This window comes from Molothrus aeneus, chromosome 29 (genome assembly GCF_037042795.1).
Source record: "Molothrus aeneus isolate 106 chromosome 29, BPBGC_Maene_1.0, whole genome shotgun sequence".
Taxonomy (NCBI): Eukaryota; Metazoa; Chordata; class Aves; order Passeriformes; family Icteridae; genus Molothrus; species Molothrus aeneus.
Genome location: NC_089674.1, coordinates 193,401 through 212,106, shown reverse-complemented (window position 1 = coordinate 212,106; position 18,706 = coordinate 193,401). Strand labels below are relative to the sequence as shown.

The window sequence follows — 18,706 nt, the reverse complement described above, 5'->3', positions numbered from 1 at the left end:
CCGGGGTGCTGGGGTGGGGATCAGCGGGCCGGGGACACGGGGGTGCCACTGGAGGAGCCTCCCCAAGGCAGCCCCGCGTTCCCCGCGCAGCAGCAGCGCCCAGGGTCAGCCTCGGGCCCCACGGGCAGCGCTCCCAGGGCAGGCACTGGGCTGGGCTGGAGGGGAGAGAGTCTCTGCGTGTCCCCCCCACCTCACTCACCCCCTGGCAGCCCCCTGGTGCTGGGGACCCCCGTGGGAATTCAAAAATAAATAGCTCTCTCTATGTACAGGGGCTGGGGCAGGACAGAGCAAAGCGGAGCCCAAAGAACAACATCCACCACCAGCGACAGCAACACGCCACGAGCACAGCCGGGAGGGGGGCCGGGACCCCCCTTCCCCCCCAGCAGAGACGGGCCAAGGGGGGGGGCTGAGCCCCCCAGCGCCCTTGCCTGTGGCCGAGCGGCTGGGTCGGGTTTGGGGGTGTGGGTGGGGTTGGGGATTGGGGTTGGGTTTTCCCCCTTTTTTTTTTTTCTTTTTCTTTTTTTTTTTTTTTGTGTGGTCTTCATAATTTTGGCTTTTTTTTTTTTTTTTTTTTTTTTTTTGTCTTTTTGTCTTTTTGTTTTCTGCAAACACAGGCACCGGAGGGGGGAGCGGGGCTGGGGTAGGGGGGACAGGCATGCGGACGCGTGCTCGGGGGGCCGCAGCTCCGGCTGCCATCGGCTCCCATCGCCGTCTCCATCGGGCTGGAACCAGGACAGCCACCGCCAGCTCTGCGGGGACACCGCGGTGAGCCACGGCCGCGGCTCCGCGTGCCCCTGCCCCGAGCCCGGCTCACCTTCACTGCAGCGGGGCCACCGGGGCCCCCGAGCCGTGGAAGTGCACGTTCTGCCACTTGCCGTCGCGGCGGTGCCACACGCGCGTCTCCTCGGACTGGCTGGTGCGGGGCCGGCCCTGCCCGTCGATGTACTGCGTCAGGCGGATGTAGGCGATGCACGCCGCGTCCTCCCCGATAACGTGAACGTGCGGGTTCAGGATGGTCGTGTGGATCGGCTTGTTGTTCTTGGAGAGCACTGCGGGGCAGCCAGGACAGCGGGGCTGGCACCAGCACCAGAACCGGCATGGAACGGGCAGGGATAGGACAGGGATGGGGACAGAATGGGCAGGGAACAGGCAGGGGAACGGGCAGGGATGGGGACAGAGAAGGGGCAGGGATGGGGACAGAGAATGGGGACAGGGAAGGTGCAGGGATGGGGACAGCGCAAGCAGACAGATGGCCCAGCAAGAGAGGTGACCAGGATGGGCAGGCAGTGGGCAAGAGACAGGGGACAGTGAAGGAGGCAGGAGGGATCAGGATGGGCTGGACGGGGCAGGTGAGACAGGCAGGTGGCACGGGCAGCTCGGGTACTCACAGTTCTCGAAATAGAAGCGGTGGAAATCCATCCCCTCCACCAGGTTGCCCAGTGCCTCGGGCTCAAAGGAGGTGAGCCCCGGGTCGCAGATCTTCCTGCAGGCGGCAGGTGAGAGTGGCCCCGCCCGGCTCCACCCCAGCCGGCCCCACCCCGCCTGGCCCCGCCCCCAGGCCCCGCCCCACTCACGCGTAGGCCTCGAAGTCGCCGTTGTTGACGGCCTCGATGAGCTGCTCCGTGATCTTGATGATCTCCTGCTTGCGGGCTGGGGGCACGCCACTGTCACCGCCACGCCCCAGCCCCGGTGACACCGTCAGGGGAGGGGGGGCGGTGGGGTGGACATGGGACATGAGGGGAGGCTTGGGGACAGACACAGGGACAGACAGACAGACCTTGGGGGCAGAAAAACCTCGGGGACAGACAGACAGACCATAGGGATGGACCATGGGGACAAACACAGGGACCTTAGGGACAGACAGACCGACCATGAGGGCAGACAACACAGACCACAGGGACCTCGAGGACAGACACAGAAACTATGGGGACAGACAGACACCCCTTGGGGACAGATAGGGACCACTGTGCTCCCAGGACCCCCACAGCTCTGCCACACGTCTCATTGCCAGCCCAGTGCCCTCCCAGCATGCTCAAGCATCCCAGTGCCTGCTCAGCCTGTCCCAGTAGTTTCAAGAGCCTCCCAGCATTGCTCCTTCAAGTCCCACTACATCCCAGTGCCGTTCTGGCACATCCCAGCACAGCCAGTTCCATACTGGTGTTTCCCAGTGCCATCCCACTGTGTCTCAGTGCCATTCCAGTGCACCCCAGTACCCTCCCAGTTCCATACAAGTGCATCCTGATACATCCCAGTGCAATTCTAGTGCATCTCAGAGCTGCTCATGTGCTCTGATGCTTCCCAGTGCATCCCAGTGCCAGCCCAGTGCATTCCAATACACCCCAGTTCAATCCTACCGAATTCCAGTGACAGCCCAGTACACTCTAGTACATTCCAGTATCCCCCAGTCCCATCCCACTGTCACTCCAGTGCCTCTCAATTAATCTTAGTACCATTCCACTGTATCCCAGTGCTCCCCAGTCCATTCTTTTGTAACCCTAATGTGCTCCAACCACTTCGGTGCCACTCCACTACCTCCCAGTTCGTCCCAGTGCATCTCAACATCACTCCTGTGCCCTCCTAGTGCATCCCAGTGCCACCTCTGTGCATTCCAACATTGCCCATTTCCATCCCAGTATGTCCCAGTACACTCCAGTTTGTGTCAGCGACTTCTCACCACATCTCAGTGCCAACGTTCTGTGTCTCACTGCTATTCCAGGGCATCCCAGTACAGCCCAGTTCTACCCAGAGCACCTCCTGCTACCATCCCAGTATGTCCCAGTATCATTGCAGTGCATCCTGATGCCATCCCAGTGCCTTTTCAACTAACCCCAGCTGCCATTCCAGGGCCATTCCAGCGTGTCCCAATCTATCCCATTTCCATCCAAGTGCACCCCATCGCCTCCCAGTACCCTCCCAGTGCACCCCAGCATGCTCCCAGTGTATCCTGGTGCCATCTCAATGAATCTGGTGTCAGCCCAGATCAATTCCAGTGAGTTTGAACACTCCCAGTGCATCCTAGAAATGTCCCGGTGCCATCCCAATGGATCCTGTTGCCATCCCAAATCCCACCCAGTGCATTCCAGGGCTGCCCCAGCACATCACAGTGCACCAACTGCATCTTGGTGCCATGCCAGTCCACCCCAGTTCATCCCAGTGCAATCCAAGGCATCCTGGTGCCAATGCATCCCAGCTCTATTCAATGCATTCCATCCAGCACGCTCCCAGTGCATCCTGGTGCCATCCCAGTGCATTCCAGTGCCATCCCAGTGCATCCCATCACCGTCCCAGTGTATCCCAGTGCCATTCCAGTGCATCCTGGTGCCATCCCAGCTCCATCCGATGATTTCAGTGCTGCTCCAGTGCATCCCAGTGAACCAAGTGCATCCTGGTGCTATGCCAGTGCCATCCCAATGCATTCCAGTGCACCCAGTGCATCTTAGTGCCATCCCAGCACATCCCAGCTCCACCCCAGTGCATTCTAGCACATTCCCAGTGCATCCCAATGCATCCTAGTGCCATCCTAGTGCATTCCACAACTGTCCAGCACAGTGCCATCCCACAGTGCATCCCACAGGTCATCCCAGTACCATTCCAGTGCACCCCAATGCATACTGGTCCCCCCTAGCACCACCCCAGTGCATTCCAAGACCCTCCCAGTGCATCCCAGTGCCATTCCAGTGCAACCCAGTGCATCCTAGCACCACCCCAGCTCGCTCCCAGTGCACCCCAGTGCAGCCCAGCCGCCCCCACGCCCGTCACCTTTGGTGTCCTCGTCCTCGATGGTGGTGTTGGTGCTGTCGGAGGACTCCTGCTCGCGGGGCGGCGGCGGTGGGGGGGAGACACAAACAGGGGGTCAGAGCTGGCCCCAGGGGGCACGGGGAGGGGGGACGAGCCCGGGGGGGCTCGGCAGGACCCCGGCGGGGCCGGACGGCGCGGGGGGACCCCGCTGCCCCCACAGCCCCCGCGCTCCTGGCACCCCCCCGGCCATGGCTGATGCGGGGGATGGAGGCGAGGGCGGGCAGCGGTACCTTGGCGCCGTCCCCGGGGTTATGGATTACGGTACTTTGAGGCTCCTACAGGAGAAGGGAGAGAGACAGGCGGGGTGGGGGAAGCGAGAGCCCGGAGGGGACAACGAGGGGGGACGACGGATTGAGCAGCACGTGGACAGGGGCGAGGAGAGAGACCCAGACCGGGTTTGGGAAGGGGATAGAGAGGGGGGAGAGAAGCAGAGAGTCATTAGTCCAGCAAAGCCAAATGGTTTAATTCACAGACATGGAGGGGGAAGAGAGGGGGGAAAGAGGTGGGCAGAGCCGGGGGAGAGACACAGTGAGGCCAAAAAGATGGGCTGGGCTGGGCTCGGGGGCAGCTCCTTGCCCCTGTCCTGCATCCCAGTGCCCAGGGGCTCCACTCACCGTGCAGTTGAGCACCCTGGGCATCCCCGTGCCTGAATCCCAACCATCCTGCCGCCTGCATCCCGAGCACTGCCCATGTCCTTGTGCATCCCTCGGCTGGCACCCAGACTACTGCTGTGCCTGCATCGCAACTATCCCACTGCCTGCATCCCAACTGTCCCTGTCTGCATTCTGAGCACCCCTTGGCTTGCATCCCAACCATCCCTGTGTCTGCATCCTGAGCATCTCAGTGCCCACATCCTGACCACCCCCATCCACAGCTTCCTGCTGCCCATCCCACCCTCAGTGTGTGGGCAGGCACCCCTTTCTCCATATCCTGCACTCACTGACCAGCCAGGCACCCCTTCCCCAGTGCACGGCAATCCGTGCCAGCTGGGCAGCACCCTGCCTGTATCCTGCCCTCATGGTTCCATGCCCTTGTGCCATAAAGGTCACAATGTGCACACCTGCACCCACATCCCGCACCTACCTTGCTGTTGGCATTGCCACAGCACCCCCAAATCCTGCACCTGCTGCTCCAGACAGCCATGCCTTTACTCTACTGTGCCAGCTGGGCAGTCCCGTGTCTGGATCCAGCACTTACCTCACCTGCGAGGTCACAGTCAGCAGCCCCATCCTTGTGACCTGCACCTGCCTTGCCACTGGCACTGCAGGGCGTCCCCACCCCCTGCCCTCCACCCACCTGTCCATCTGTGTCACCAGGCTGTGCCTTGTCCCCATTATGGGGCATCTGTGCCCGTACCCTGCACCCACCTTGTCCCCATCCTCATGTCCTGCACCCACCTTGCTGTCCCCACGTCACAGGACACCCTCACGCCCTCATCCTGCACCCACCTTGCTGTGCCCATGGCAGGAACATCTCTGTGTCCGTGTCCTGGACCTACCTTGTCCCTGCATGGGACACCTGCATGAGCGTGTCCTCAGCCATGCCACTGTCCCCACGGCTGAGGGGGACACGGGGCTGTCCCTTCACCCACCTGCTCTGTGCGGCGGGGTCCCCCTGTGCCCCTGTCCTGCACACCCCTCTCCATCCTCGGGACACCCCCTCCCCAGGAGCAGACGATGGGATGGGATGGGATGGGCTGTGGGATGGATCCCATGGGATGGGGGATTTGGGGTGCAGGGTGGGGGGCACCTACCAGAGCGGTGGGCGGGAGGGTCCCCTTGGGGCTGGTGACGCCAGCGCTGCCTTTGGTGCTGTTGGTCTGGGGCTGCAGGAGACAGATGGGGGGCTCAGTGCCATGGGGGAAGGAGCCCCCCCGGGCCCCCCCGGCCCCTCGGGCCCCTCACCTTGACGCCGTCCGCCTTCTTGTTCAGTAAGCTCTTAGCTGCTGCGGGGGGAGACAGCGTCAGTGCCCCCCTGCACGAGGGGCACTGCAGATCCCCCAGACCCAGAGTCCTCCCGGCCACCCCGCCTGATCCCACCCAGGTGCTGGCAGCACCTGCCCCCCAGTACCACAGAGGGGGAACACACCAGGAAGGTGCTGTCCCCAGCCTGGGGGAGGTCCCCATTTTAGAGGGGTGGTCCCCATGCAGGGAGGGGTGTCCCCATTCTAAGGGGGCTCCATTTTGAGGGGTGTCCCCATGCTGGGGGTGTTCCCTTACAGGGGGGAGTCCCCATGCTGGGTGGGGTGTCCCCATGCTAGGGAATCCCCATTTTGGGGGGGTTCTCCATGCTGGGAGGGGTGTCCCCCACCTGGAGGAGTCCCCAGCCTCAGGAAGGTCCCCATCCTGGGGGAAGAGAGTGTCCCCACCCAGGGAGGGGCTTCCTGGGGGGTGTCCCCCTCCTAGTGGGAGGTTCCCAAACTCAGGGGGGTCCCCGAACTTGGGGGGCTGTCCCCACCCTGGGAGGGATGTCCTCAACCTGTGGAGATCCCCATCCAGGCAGGGTGTCCCCATCCTGGAGGGAAGGGTCCCCAAACTCAGAGGGTCCTCAGACTGGGGGAAGGAGGTGCCCCCAACCTGAGGGGGGTCCCCATCCTGGTGGCCCCCACATGGGGGGGGCAGGGCTGGCTTACCTTGGAGAAATGCAGAGAGGAAAGCGAGAGAGAGGAGTGGGGAGGGGGGCAAGAGAGAAACGGGGAGGGGGGAAAGGAGGAAAAGGGGAAAAACATAAAAAAAGAACATAAAAAAGATGAGTTGAGTACAGGGGGCGGGGACAACCGCCTGTGCCCTCCCTGTCTCCCTGGAGGGGGACAAGGACGGGCACGGGTATGAGCATCTGTCACTGCTACCATGATCTCTGGCCAGTGGGGGAATGGGGCGTGACGGGGACATGGTGGGGCACAAGTGGTCGTGGGGGTGTGTGGAGGGCAGGGGGTGTCACCTCGAGCATCCTCGTCATTCCTCCACACTGAGGGACCCCTCCCCTGGCTGGCAGCACAAGCTGGGGGGAGATGTGTGGTGACAAGTCCAGTGACAGCAGGGTGGCACCCATCGGCACCAGAGGAGGGGGAGGTGACCCACACATCCCTCCCCGTGGCCCTGAGTCCCCTCAGGGGTCCCTAGCAGGGTGTCCCCAAGGGTCCCGGTCCCTCCTCTGAAAGCAGGCGGGCGCTGAGAGGTGGGGGTTTAAACCACAGCCGAATTGGGGGGCGGGAGGGGGGGACCCCTGGCAGGGCAGCCCTGGGTGAGGGGGTGGTTTAAGACCCGCCGAGTGTTTCACGGCACCACAAACACTGGCTGCAGCTCTCAGAAGCTGTGGGGAGGCACATGCAGGGGGGCACATGCATCAGGGACATGCAGGGTGGGGACACATGCAGGGGGGGCACATGCGGGGTGGGGACGCAGGGGGGGCACGGGGGGACATGGGACATGCAGCCCATTTGCCCCCCGCTTCATGCACCGGTGTGCCCCCCCTGTGTGCATGGGGGGGTGGGAGCAGTGGGGAGGCTCAAAATCACCCCAAAATCATCCCCCCACCCCACTCCCCGTGTTCACCCAGATGTGGACTGGGGATGTCACCTGTGTGCACCCAGAGACATCACCAGTGTGCACCCGGGGATGTCACCTGTGTGCACACAGAGACATCACCAGTGTGCACCCGGGGATGTCACCTGTGTGCACCTGGGGATGTCACCTGTGCGCACCTGGGGATGTCACCTGTGCGCACCTGGGGATGGCACCAGTGTGCACCTGGGGATGGCACCTGTGCGCACCTGGGGATGTCACCTGTGTGCACCCGGGGATGTCACCTGTGTGCACCTGGGGATGTCACCTGTGCGCACCTGGGGATGTCACCAGTGCGCACCTGGGGACGCCACCAGCGTGTCCCCTCCAGGTTCAGGCAGTCAGCAGCCCCGCTTTGGGGGTGGGGGCTGTTCAGGGACCTCTCCCCGGGGCCGGGTGCGGGGTGGCAGCAGGGGGACAGTGGCATCTCTTGGTGCCAGCAGGGAGGGAGAGGCTGCAGGGGCAGTGCAGGGGGGCCATGCATGCGCTCCGATTTCCGAGGAGGGCACCCGAAACCCGTTGGGGAGGTGGGAGGCAGGGAAGAGGACGGGCGGGAGAAGAGGGTGACGTGGGGATGAAGGGTCCGGGGACACACAGAGACCAAGCGGGGCCGGGGGGCCGGGGGGGCCCTTTGCGGACGCGTCTACCTTGTTCCACCAGCCCCAGCGGGGCCCCGGCAGCGGCCGCCGACATGGTGGGAGGAGCGGTGGTCTGTCTGCCCACTGCCGGAGGGCCGGAGAGAGAGAGAGGGAGCGGAGCTCCTGTTAGGGGGCGGCGGGGGCTGCGCCGGGACCCCCGCCCTCCCCCCGCCCAAGAGAGCTCTCGGGGCACCCGTCACCCCGGCCCCAGGCCTGGGGGGGCTGCGGTGTCCGTCCCCCTGCCCGTGTCGCCCCCGCGGCCAGCGGGGCGGGGGGGACACGCGGGGGACCGGGCTCTACCTGCTGCCGTGTGTGCGTGGGGCGGGGGGCGCCGCCGGCCCCACCGTGGCTACCACATGCCCCGTCCTCACCGATGGGGAAAAAATGGGTGGGGGGGTTAAGGAAGGGAGGGGAGAAAGAGAGAAAGACAGCGAGATAGAGAGAGGGGGGCACCGGCCCGGGGGGGGGGGGCGTGGAGGGGGGACTGCGGCCCCCGGCCCCCCCCGGCCAGGGGGAGCCCCCCCTTACCTGAGAAGTTCCTGGTGGCCAGCATGGTGGTGAGGATGGCACCCTGTGGGGAGGGACAGCGTGAGCCAGGAGAGGGGCTGGGGTGCGATGGGGTGGGCGAGATGGAGTGGGACAAATGAGTGATGGGATGGGGGTGGTACAGGGTGGGGCCCCCAGGACTGGGAATTGGGAACTGGGAAAGGGGTTTGCAGGACGAGGGGGCGGGATGGAGCCTCGGGAGCAGGCAGTGGGACAGAGGGTGTGGGCTGGGGGGGCAGGCTAGAGCCAGGGCAGGGGGCAAGGGACAGGGCAGGGACAGGGTGGGACTGTGCCACACTGTGTGACACTGGGATGGGACCAAAGCCCAGAGCAGAGCACCAGGCACGCCAGAGTGGGGCTGCAACACCCCATGGAAGGGCACAGGAAGGCCCTGAGGGGTGCTGGGGCAGTGGGCAGGGAGGGTCCCCCAGGAGAGCCCCACGGAGAGGCAGGGTGGTGCTGGGAGGATGAGCACTGCCCCCAGCCCACAGCTCCCCTGCAGCCCCCTCACCTTGAGCTTCCTCCGGGCGTTGAACTTTTTCAAGCACTCCACTGTCTCCTGCCTGTGCATCATGGAGGCCACGGTGGAGCGTTGCTGTGGGGACAGGGGGGTCAGCACCAGGTGCCAGGGGCACTGCCATGGGGGGTGCCACACTCGGGGGACCCCTGCACTTACGCAGACCCACGGGTGCTTGAGGGCCTCGTGGGCTGTGATGCGCTTGGCGGGGTTGATGGTCAGCATCTGGTTGATGAGGTTTTTGGCTTCGGGGGTGACCGTGTCCCACTCAGGTGAAGGGAACTGGGGGAGCACAGGGACACAGGGGTGGCAGCTGAGGAGGGGCGGCCCCACGGTGTCCGTGTCACTGCACATGCCCACACATCCCTACACATCCCCAGCCAGCACCAAAGACAAGCCCACAGCCACCCCGGGCTCTGCCTGCTGCAGATCAGCTGCAGGTCCCAGAAGGTTCCGGAATTAACAGGCCCTGGCACTGGGCACTGGGCACTGGGCACTTACATCGTAGGCCCCAGCCTTGATCTGTTGGTAGAGTTTGTGCTGGTCCTCGTCCCAGAACGGCGGGTATCCCACCAGCAGGATGTACAGGATGACCCCTGGGCCGGGGAGAGTGGGGTTAGGGGAGAGCAGGGACCCCAGACCACCCTGGCTCCCTCAAAGGTGTCCCCATGACAAAGCAATCATTCCACATGTGGGCTGTCCCTGTGCTGGTAGGATGGCACAGACAAGGGACAGTGTGGCACTGCCAGGCACATGGCACGGGATGGCCCCAGGATGGGGTCAGAGCTGGAACAGGAACTGGGACCAGCACAGAAATGAGATGGGAAAGAGGCTGATACTAGGATGGGAATGGGATAAGACTGGAATGGAGCCTGGAAAGTGCCAGAATGGGAGTGGGATGAGGTCAGAAAGGGACTGGGCAGTGATGGGGCAGGGATTAGGATGGGATTGGGCAGGGACAGGCAGAGACTGGCTCTTACCACATGCCCAGATGTCCACGGGTTTGCCATAGGCCTCTTTGCGCAGCACCTCGGGGGACAGGTAGCCAGGTGTGCCTGCAAATCCTGGGACAGGGACAGAGAGAGCATGAGGTGAGCCACAGGTGAGCCACAGGGGGAGGGGACAAGGACAGGACACGGGACTGGGACGTGGGGCAGGGATGTGCTGGGCAGGGGTGGGCACAGGGCAGGATGCTGTGGGCACAGGGGCAGGGACACGGCAGGTTTGGGATAGGGCTGGGGTGGGCACAGGGGCAGACACAGCAGGAACAGAGCAGGGACTCAGGGGACATGCAGGGACACAGCAGACACAGCACAGGGGCCCAGAGCAGGACACGGTGGGCAGGGGCTGTGGGGGACAGGGGGACAACAGCACTCACCAAACCAGGCCTGCTGATCCCCCTGCACCTCGATGGCGAGGCCAAAGTCTGCCAGCTTCACTGCTGCCCCTTTGCACTTGCTGGCCAGGAGCAGGTTCTCAGGCTGCACAGTGGGCACCAGGCACGGGCAGCACGGGGCACAGACCGGGGGGGGACAGAGAGCAGGGATGCAGCAACTATAGAGGGACTTTACTGCTGCTATTGACCAGGTCCTGCCCCTCGGCTGGCTCTGTGCTGTGGGGCTGTGGCCGTGGGTGCCCTCTGCCAATGGCACCGCATGGCACAGCCCCATGGCCAGCTCAGGGTCTGCTTGTGTCTCACTGGCCTCGTCCCAGCATCCCCCCATGCCAGCATCCCCCCATGCCAGCATCCCTCTGTGTCCCACCATCCCCCTGTGTCCCATTGTCCCTGTGTCCCTCTGTCCCTCTGTGTCCCATTGTCCCCCTGTGTCCCTCTGTCCCTCTGTGTCCCACCATCCCTCCTGTGTCCTGCCCTGCCCCCCAGCCAAGCTCCAGCTGCTCCCACCCCCGTGCCCCCATCCACCCCACAGCTCACACTCCCCCTGGGGCAATGGCAGCTGGGGGGCTGCACTGAGACCCCCTGAGCAGTGCAGAACTGTGACACAGCTGGGGGACATGTGTGCATCCCCAGGAAAGGTGGATGGGAGTGCTCCAAGCTGAGGGGGTCCCCAAAGCCCAGCAAGATCCCAGTGAGTCCCCAGAGCCCACCAGGCCAGGGTACTCCCGGGTTGTGGGGACCCCAGGAACTGGGGAGGGAGATGGATGGGGGTGGGGGGACACACTTACCTTGAGGTCCCTGTGGACCACCCCCATCTGGTGACAGTGCAGGACAGCCTCCAGGATCTGCTGGATGCAGTGGCTGCGTGCAAATGGGAGGGGGTCAGAGGTACGCTGCCCCCCACCTGCCTCACACCCTGTGCACCACCTGCACCCCCAAACCAGCCCCTGCCCCTCTGCACCCGGGGGAACTGACAAAAACGAGTGGTGACCTTGGATTAGTGTGCATGAGAACCCCTCTGCACCCCTGCCAGGGGCTCAGCCCCAGGGCATCACCCCTGGGGGGCTCCTGGGGCATCGCCCTGGGGGGGTCACACAGAGGGGTTACCCCTGGGGAGAGCCCCACCTGGGGTGCCTCATTGCCTAGGGGACACCTCTGGGGATGCCACAGCCTGAGGAGGGGTCATCCCTGAGCGTGTCACTGCTTTCTGGGGGCATATCCCTGTCTGGGAGTCATCCCTTGGTGTCACCCCCGGGGTGTCATCCCAGGGATGTCACTCCAAGGGGGTCACTGAGTGGGGTCACACCTGTGGGATCATCCCAGGGGGTCACTGCCTGGGGTCACCCCTCAGCGCCCACCAGGTGAGCTCCACCCTTGGCACAGAGCCACGGGGGACACCCCAGTGTGTTTTTGTGCCCCCTCCCGTCCCCCACGGGAGCCCCCCGTCCCTGCTGCCGCCCAGACACGGGGGTCCCCCAGACAGGACTCACGGGGAAGGGGATGGGGGGGCGGATGGAGACGAGACAAGAAAGAAAGAGGGAAGGAGCGAAGGGATGAGAGCCTGAAATGGGGGTGAAGGGGGGCCCCGCTAGCTGGGGGAGCGGGGGCACTGGGGGGGCAACCTCCCTGTGAGGGTGGGGCAAAAAAAGGGGGGTCAGGGAGAAAAAAGAGTGAGGAGAAAGGCCCAGAGCAGAGCGGGGTCCTGAGGAGCGGAGGGGGCCGGGAAGCGGGGGCAGCGCGGGCAGGGGCAGCGAGGGGGAAATGGCCCCCCCGGCCCCCCCCAGATACTGACCTGCGGCTCCCTCTGCTCAGGGGCAAAGTGATGGGTGGGAGGAACGCGGGCAAAGAGCTCATGGACACAGTGACTGCAAAACAGAACGGGGGGCGGGCGGGGGCGGGAGGGAGGGTTAGGGGTGGGAGGGGGCAGGGGACGGGGCAGGAGAGGGCAAAGGGGGTGGGAGGGGGCGGGATGGGGTGAGGGTGTGCAGGATGGAGGGGCAGGGGTGGGAGACGGGGGCGGGATGGGGTCAGGATGGGGTAAAGGGGGTGGGAATGGGGGCAGGTTGGTGGTGGGGGATGAGGTAAAGGGGTGGGGGCAAGAAGTGGGGTAGAGGTGTGGGGACAGGTTGGGGGTAGAGGGGTGGGAGAAAGGCAGGAGAGGGGCATGGGAGGATAGGAGGCATTTCGGGGGCAAGGACGGGTGTGGGAGGCAAAACAGAGGGCAAGGGCCAGGGGGGCAGCGAGCGGAGGGCAGCGGTGGGACGGACGGACACACAGATGGACACACGGACACGCATAGAGCCCGAGCAACGAGTGATGGGAGACGAGAGGGACAGAGGGATGGGGGGAATGGATGGAGGAGGTGAGGGGCACGAGGGGCACGGGGACGGGGGGGGCGGAGATGGGGGGAACGAGAGAGGGGGAGAAACAAATGTTGTGAAAGCCCAGAGACCACGGGGGGGGCACACGGCGGCACACAGGGCACAGGGGGCTGGCACAGCACCGAGGGGCCCGGGGGCCCCCACCTGCCACCAGCCCCCCCAGCACAGGGCATGGCAGTGCCGGGACTCAGCGGCAGAGGGGGGAGCACGGCGGGGGATGTGGAATATGGGGGTGCCCCAGCTGGGGGCCCCACCCCACCCAGCACAGGATGGAGGGGCTGCAATAACAGAGGGGCCGAGGGGGTGCACCCCCTGCCTGCCTGGCTGAGCTGCCCCATCCCTGCAGGGGCACAGGGCACAGGGCAGGGTGGCTGGGGGTGCCCAGGGCTTTGGGGTGCACAGGGGGGGAAGGCTCACCTGGCATCAGCCTCACTGTAGTACTCCCGCGCCACGATGTCCTCAAAGAGCTCGCCGCCTGTCACCCTGAAACACAGCCAGGCCCCACATCAGCCCGAGAGACCCCAGGATCCCCTGAGCCCTCCCAAAGCTCTGGGAGCCTCCTGCCACTCACAGGTCAAAGACGAGGTAATGGAACCCCTCCTCGGAGATGCTGTCGTGGAGCCGCACTGTGAGGACCAGATGGGGACAGGGACAGGCTCAGCCTCAGCCCGCCACCGAACCCTGGCTCCCTCTCCCAGCCACTGCAGGTGTCCCTCGGGGTGTCCCTGGGTGTCCCCAGGCAGGTCCCCAGGGGTGACACCCCCCTGTCCCCGGTCACTCACCGATGTTGGAGTGCTTGAGCAGCCGGCAGATCCGCGCCTCGCGCTCCAGCTTCTGGTGGTCTGGGGGGGCACAGGTCAGGGGGGGCACCTGCCTGGCCCTGCAGCCCCCCTCACCTGCCCTGCCCTGCACCCCCTCACCTGCTCTGCCCTGCACCCCCCTCACCTGTCCTGCTCTGCCCTGCACCCCCTCACCTGCCCTGCCCTGCACCCCCTCACTGCCCTGCCCTGCACCCCCCTCACCTCAGCTGTCCCCAGCCCAACCCCAGTGAGAGCAGCCCAAGATGCCCCTGAGGGAGCCAGGTGGCTCTGTGGCTGTGCAGGTATGCACTGGGGGCAGGGCTGGGGGCTGCACCTGTGGGCTTGTGCACGTGTGCCTGGGTGTGCACTTGTGCAGGTGTGTACAGGTTTGCACGTATGGGTGGGGTGTGCATGTGGATACAGGCACGCACACGCTGCAGGTGTGCACAGGTGTGCACAGGTGTGCATATTCACGTGTGGGCCCGTGTGTGGGGCTGTGCATGCCTGTACACAGGTACAGATGGGAGTGCACATGTGTGCAAGCACCTGTGGCTGTAGCTTTGTGTGGGTGTGCAGGTGTGGTGGGTATCCACGTGCATACACGTGAGTGTGCCTGTGTGTGGCTGTACCTGTGTGTACCTCTGTGTGCAGCCATACAGCTCCGTGGCTGTACCTGTGTGTACAGGTGTATATGTGTGTGTGTGTGTGTGTGGCTGCACCGTGTGCATCACTGTACCTGTGTTTGTACGGGATGTGGAGCGTGCAGCTGTTCCCCTGTGCGTGGTGGTTCCTGCATGGGCAGGTGTGTGCAGGTGTGCAGATGTGTGTGTGTGTGCCTGCAACAGCCACTGTATGAGTGCACACGTGTAGCTGTGTGTGCAGCTGCACCTCTGGGTGTGTCTGCACTCAAGGGGACACAGACACGTGCACAGATGTGCATGCAGCTCACACACAGCTCACACCAACATGAGTGTTTGCACCACCCCACTCACTGCCCACACCTGTGCACCCAGCTCACACACACGTGTGCAAACACAGAACACTCACACCCCCCCTGTGCCACTCTGTGCTGCCTCTTATCCAAGTGCACACCCTAAACCTCCACACCCCCACACGCTGTCACACATCCCACACCTGCAAACACCTGCACACACCTGCACACACCTGCACACCCCCACTGCTGAGCTGTGAGCACACCACACCCCACAGGCACCCACTCTGCTCACAGATGTGCACACACAGCAGTGCCCACCCTCGTGTGCAAGCACACACTCACACACTGTTGACATGCGCACACCTGCCTGCACACCAAGCACACACACTCAGCCACGGCCCATGTGTGCACACCCACACCAAGGACACACACCTGTGCACACACACTCAGGTACCCCCACTGCTCATTGTGCACACCCACCATCACACACAACCCCATGTAGACACATCTGTGCACACACAGCTCATACCTGCACACACACAAGGCTCACACCTGTGCGTGCACACCCTCCTCCCCATCCACTTACACCTGTGTACCTGCAGGACACCCATACCTTAGGGACAGGTGACGTTCTGAGGGGCCCCGGGGGAGACAGCAGGGGGATAATGGGGATGGACAGGGCCAGACCCCACCCCAGAGCATTCACCCCTCCCTCCCACCAGCACCACTGGGGTCACAGCTGTCACACCTGCCATGGGCACCACAGGTAGCCTGGCTGTCGTGACACCAGGGGTATCAGAGGTGGAAGAGGTGCCATGGGCACCAGGGGTATCAGAGGTGTCACAGGAGTCACGGGTGCCATGGGGCCATGCCAGGCACCTGGCCTGTCTGGGAGTCCCCCCGGGTGGCAGAGGCGTGCTGGCAGTCCCAGGCTCCCGGGGGTCCTACCTCTGGCTGAGAGCTTTTTGGTGTTGATGATCTTGGCAGCGTACTCATGGCCAGTGCAGAGCTTGACGCAGCGCCGGACGACCGAGAAGGCTCCCCTGGGGAGGGCCAGGCTCAGCACGGCCCCGAGCGCCGGGGGGGCGTGGGGGCGGCCCCCACCGTGACTCAGCACCCGGGTCGGGGGGCTGCACCCGCCGTGACTCAGCACCGGGGGGTGAACCCCGGCACGGGGGTGGCAGGGAGGGCCCTGACACACGGGGCCCTGCTGGGGGGGCGCTGGGGGGGGCACCGGGGGTGGCTTTGGGAAGGAAGGGGGGCTCGGTGCCACGCAGCATCGCGGGAGGGGGGGTCGCAGGAAGGATCCAGCACCGGCAGCTCGTTGCCATGGGAACAGTGGGTGGCCCGGATGGCAGCAGTGGCCGTGGTGGTGGCGATGGTAATGATGGTAGTGGCAGTGACAGCAGTGACAGCGGTGGTGGTGGCAGGGGGGCACAGGACCCAGCTCTGAGTATGGGGAGCTGGCAGCCACCAGTTGTCCCCCCCAGGGACAGGGACAGAGATGGGAAAAGCAGGGTCGTGCCTGTGCCAGATTGAAGCACTGGCAGCCCCTTCAGGTGCCATCAGCTCCTGTCCCCCTTCCAGGACCTGTGTCCCTGCACATCCCCTGCCTGTCCCTTGCTGGGGGGGGCCAAGGCAGCCTCAGGGCACTCAGAGGAGATCCCCGGGAAGGATGGGGACATGGCTGGGACCAGCACCACCCCAGGCCTGCCACGGAGAGGGAGCCGTGTGGGATGTGTGCCCTGGGAGGGGAGCAGGGCCTGGGTGTCCCCTGCCACTGCCCCATGTCCCCAGGCCCCACAGGCCCCATGCTGGCCAAAACAGGAGGATGCTCTCACCACCAGGGGAAAAGTGGGGGCTCCCAGGGCCCTGACCCCTCCCTTCCCCACGTGGCCCCCAGGACAGGGGACACAGTGGGTGCCAGTCCCTGAGGGGGGGCACACTGTCCTGGCCCAAGCCGTGCCTCAGTTTCCCCCCAGCGAGAGCAATACCCCCCTCCCCACCCCCGTGAGGGGGGGACACATGCGCGATGGCTGGCAGGCTACACCGAGAGATGGGAAGGGGGAAACAGGACCACGTTGCCATGGCAACCAGGATGGGCTGGATTTTGGGCAGACCGAGAGAACAGCCCCCAATTGGCACCATGTTCCCCCTGCTGGCACCCCCAAAGGGACTACAGCCACCCCTGCAAAACGTTCCCCCATCTAGGGAGGGGGTGCACCCCCCTCACAAAGGGTCTGACCCCCTCCCTGCTCCCCTCATTTTGCTCCTAGCCAATCCCTGCCCGTGGATGGGGGGGAAAACTGCATCCCCATGGCCCTGGGGGCAAATGAACCCCCCAAAACAGCTCCTCTCCAGCTCCCCACAACACCCACCCGAGGGGGGCACGATGGGGGGCACAGCCGGGGGACCTGTTGGGATTCAGGGCAGCAGAGGGGCCCTGGGAGTCTTTGAGGCCCGGGGGGCCCAGGAGGGCTGGAGTCTGTAAGGACCCGAAGGGGGAGTGGATTTGGGGAGTTATATAAGGCCCAAAAGGGTCTAATAGAAGATGGGGGCAGTAGGGTCTTAAAGAACCAGAGGGGAGAGGGATGGGGGGGCAGGGGGGGTCTATGGGTCTATGGAGATGGGGGAGGGCCTGTGGAAATGGAGGGGCTGGAGTGATGGGGAAATCCATCAGGGTGAGGGGCAAAGGGGGTCCTGAAAAGGGAGATCTAAAAGGAGCAGGTGCCTATAAATACTCAAGGATGGAAAATTGGGGGGGGGGGCAAATGGGAGCTGTAAGGACTAGGGAGGGGGGATTGGGGAGGGTGGAGGATTTGGAAGGGACTGGGGGGGGGCGATAAGGATTGAAGGGAGTGGGGGTTTGTAGGAGCTTTGGGGGGATCTGGAGGGATGGGGATCTATAAGGACCAGGGAGGGGGGGTCTGTAAGGATGGGGGGGGGCTCTGTGAGAATGGGGGCAAAGGGGCTTTAAGGACTGAGGGGGTCTGCAGGAGGCAGGGGCAGGATTAGGAGTGCTGGGGGAATCTGTAAAAATGGGGGGGGGGGGGGGTTGAGGAGGAATTGGGAGGTCTGTCAGGATGGAGTGTCCATGGGGTCAAGGGCAGCTGTAAGGACTGAGTGGGTCTCCAGGGACAGGAGATTGGGAACTGCAGGGGATCTGGAGGAATGGAGGAGGGCTCTGGAGTGACCAGGGCTGGGGGATGAGGACAGATAGGGGAGCCTAAAGGGGAGGGTCCATAAGGATGGGCAGCAAGGGGGCTGCAGGGACCGGGGGGGCTACGGGGAGGGGGGCCCAGAGGAGCTGAGGGGTCCGGGCAGCCGGGGAGGGCTGGAAGGCCCCAGGAGGGGGGCGGTATAAGGGGTGGGGGCCATTGGGGGGGGCAGGGCCAATACCGGGGGGAGGGCAGTACCGGGGGGGGGGAGCTGGGCAGGGCCGGTCCCGGGGGGGTGGGCTGGGGGGGGCCGGTCCCGGGGGGGCGGGGGGGGCCAGTCCCGGGTGTCCCATCCCGGGGGGGGAGGAGGGGGGGGGGATGCGTCACGTCTGCACCGAGCGGCTCCCGGAGCCCCGGGCAGCGCCCCCCGCCCCCGCCGCGCCCCGGGGCCGGGGCCGGGGCCGGAGCCGGGGCCGGGGCCGGTGCCGCCGCCCTTACTTGCCGATCTCCTCGTAGAGCTGGTACTCGTCGGTGAAGCGGGTGCAGGGCACGGTGGTGGCCATGCTGCCGCCGCGGCGCGCCGCAATGAGCCGCCCCGGCACCGGCTCCGCTCGGCTCCGGCTCCGCCCGGCGCGGGGGGGCGGGGGGAGGCGCCGGGCCGGGGGAGGCTCCAGCCCGGGACAGCCCCCGCCGCCCCCCGCCCCGCCCGGGATCCCCCAGCCCCCTCCCGGGCACCCCCGCCGCGGAGCTGCCCCCGCACGCCGGGGGGATCCCCCCCGCTCTCCGCAAGGGCCCCGTAACCGGACCCCCCAACCCGGGACCCCTTTATCCCAAATTACCCCCGGGAGAGGGAGACCAAGCCCCCACCCCTAAAGGCCCCGTATCCAGACGCCCCTTCCCGGGAGTCCCCCCATAAATAACCCTGCGTCCAGACTGACGAATCCCCCCAAGGACCCCAAATCCACACTCATATCC

The 18,706-nt window shown here is 64.9% G+C and overlaps 1 protein-coding gene across 7 annotated transcripts; it reads right to left on the bottom strand.

Annotated features, from left to right (window-relative positions):
• Positions 1–588: 588 nt before the first annotated feature.
• On the bottom strand, positions 589–18,362 carry CAMK2B (calcium/calmodulin dependent protein kinase II beta). Of its 7 annotated transcripts, none has more exons than XM_066567269.1 (21): positions 18,230–18,362; positions 15,522–15,616; positions 13,622–13,681; positions 13,411–13,465; positions 13,257–13,322; positions 11,247–11,319; positions 10,441–10,543; positions 10,043–10,126; positions 9,564–9,658; positions 9,222–9,344; positions 9,057–9,140; positions 8,528–8,570; positions 8,009–8,083; positions 5,703–5,743; positions 5,552–5,623; positions 4,029–4,073; positions 3,760–3,808; positions 1,575–1,650; positions 1,389–1,483; positions 815–1,049; positions 589–749 (listed from the first exon to the last, which is right to left on the bottom strand). In XM_066567269.1, exons 1-20 carry the CDS (start codon positions 18,292–18,294, stop codon positions 817–819), a joined length of 1,632 nt encoding a protein of 543 aa, XP_066423366.1. In that variant the 5' UTR covers positions 18,295–18,362; the 3' UTR covers positions 589–749; positions 815–816. The 7 variants fall into 7 exon arrangements, with proteins under 7 accessions (XP_066423366.1, XP_066423370.1, XP_066423371.1 ...); XM_066567270.1 differs by having other exon boundaries at positions 591–749; positions 5,703–5,740; XM_066567273.1 differs by lacking the exon at positions 8,009–8,083.
• Between the last annotated feature and the right edge of the window lie 344 nt (positions 18,363–18,706).

What these genes read in the sequence shown, in the direction of transcription:
- CAMK2B (XM_066567269.1), bottom strand. Translation starts at nt 18,294, where the DNA reads ATGGCCACCACCGTGCCCTGCACCCGCTTCACCGACGAGTACCAGCTC. An exon ending in GGATCAGCAGGCCTGGTTTG is followed by an intron (nt 10,127 to 10,440) that starts GTGAGTGCTGTT and finishes TCCCTGTCCCAG; the next exon opens with GATTTGCAGGCACACCTGGC. An exon ending in ACCCCGGGGACGGCGCCAAG is followed by an intron (nt 3,809 to 4,028) that starts GTACCGCTGCCC and finishes CCCCGCGAGCAG; the next exon opens with GAGTCCTCCGACAGCACCAA.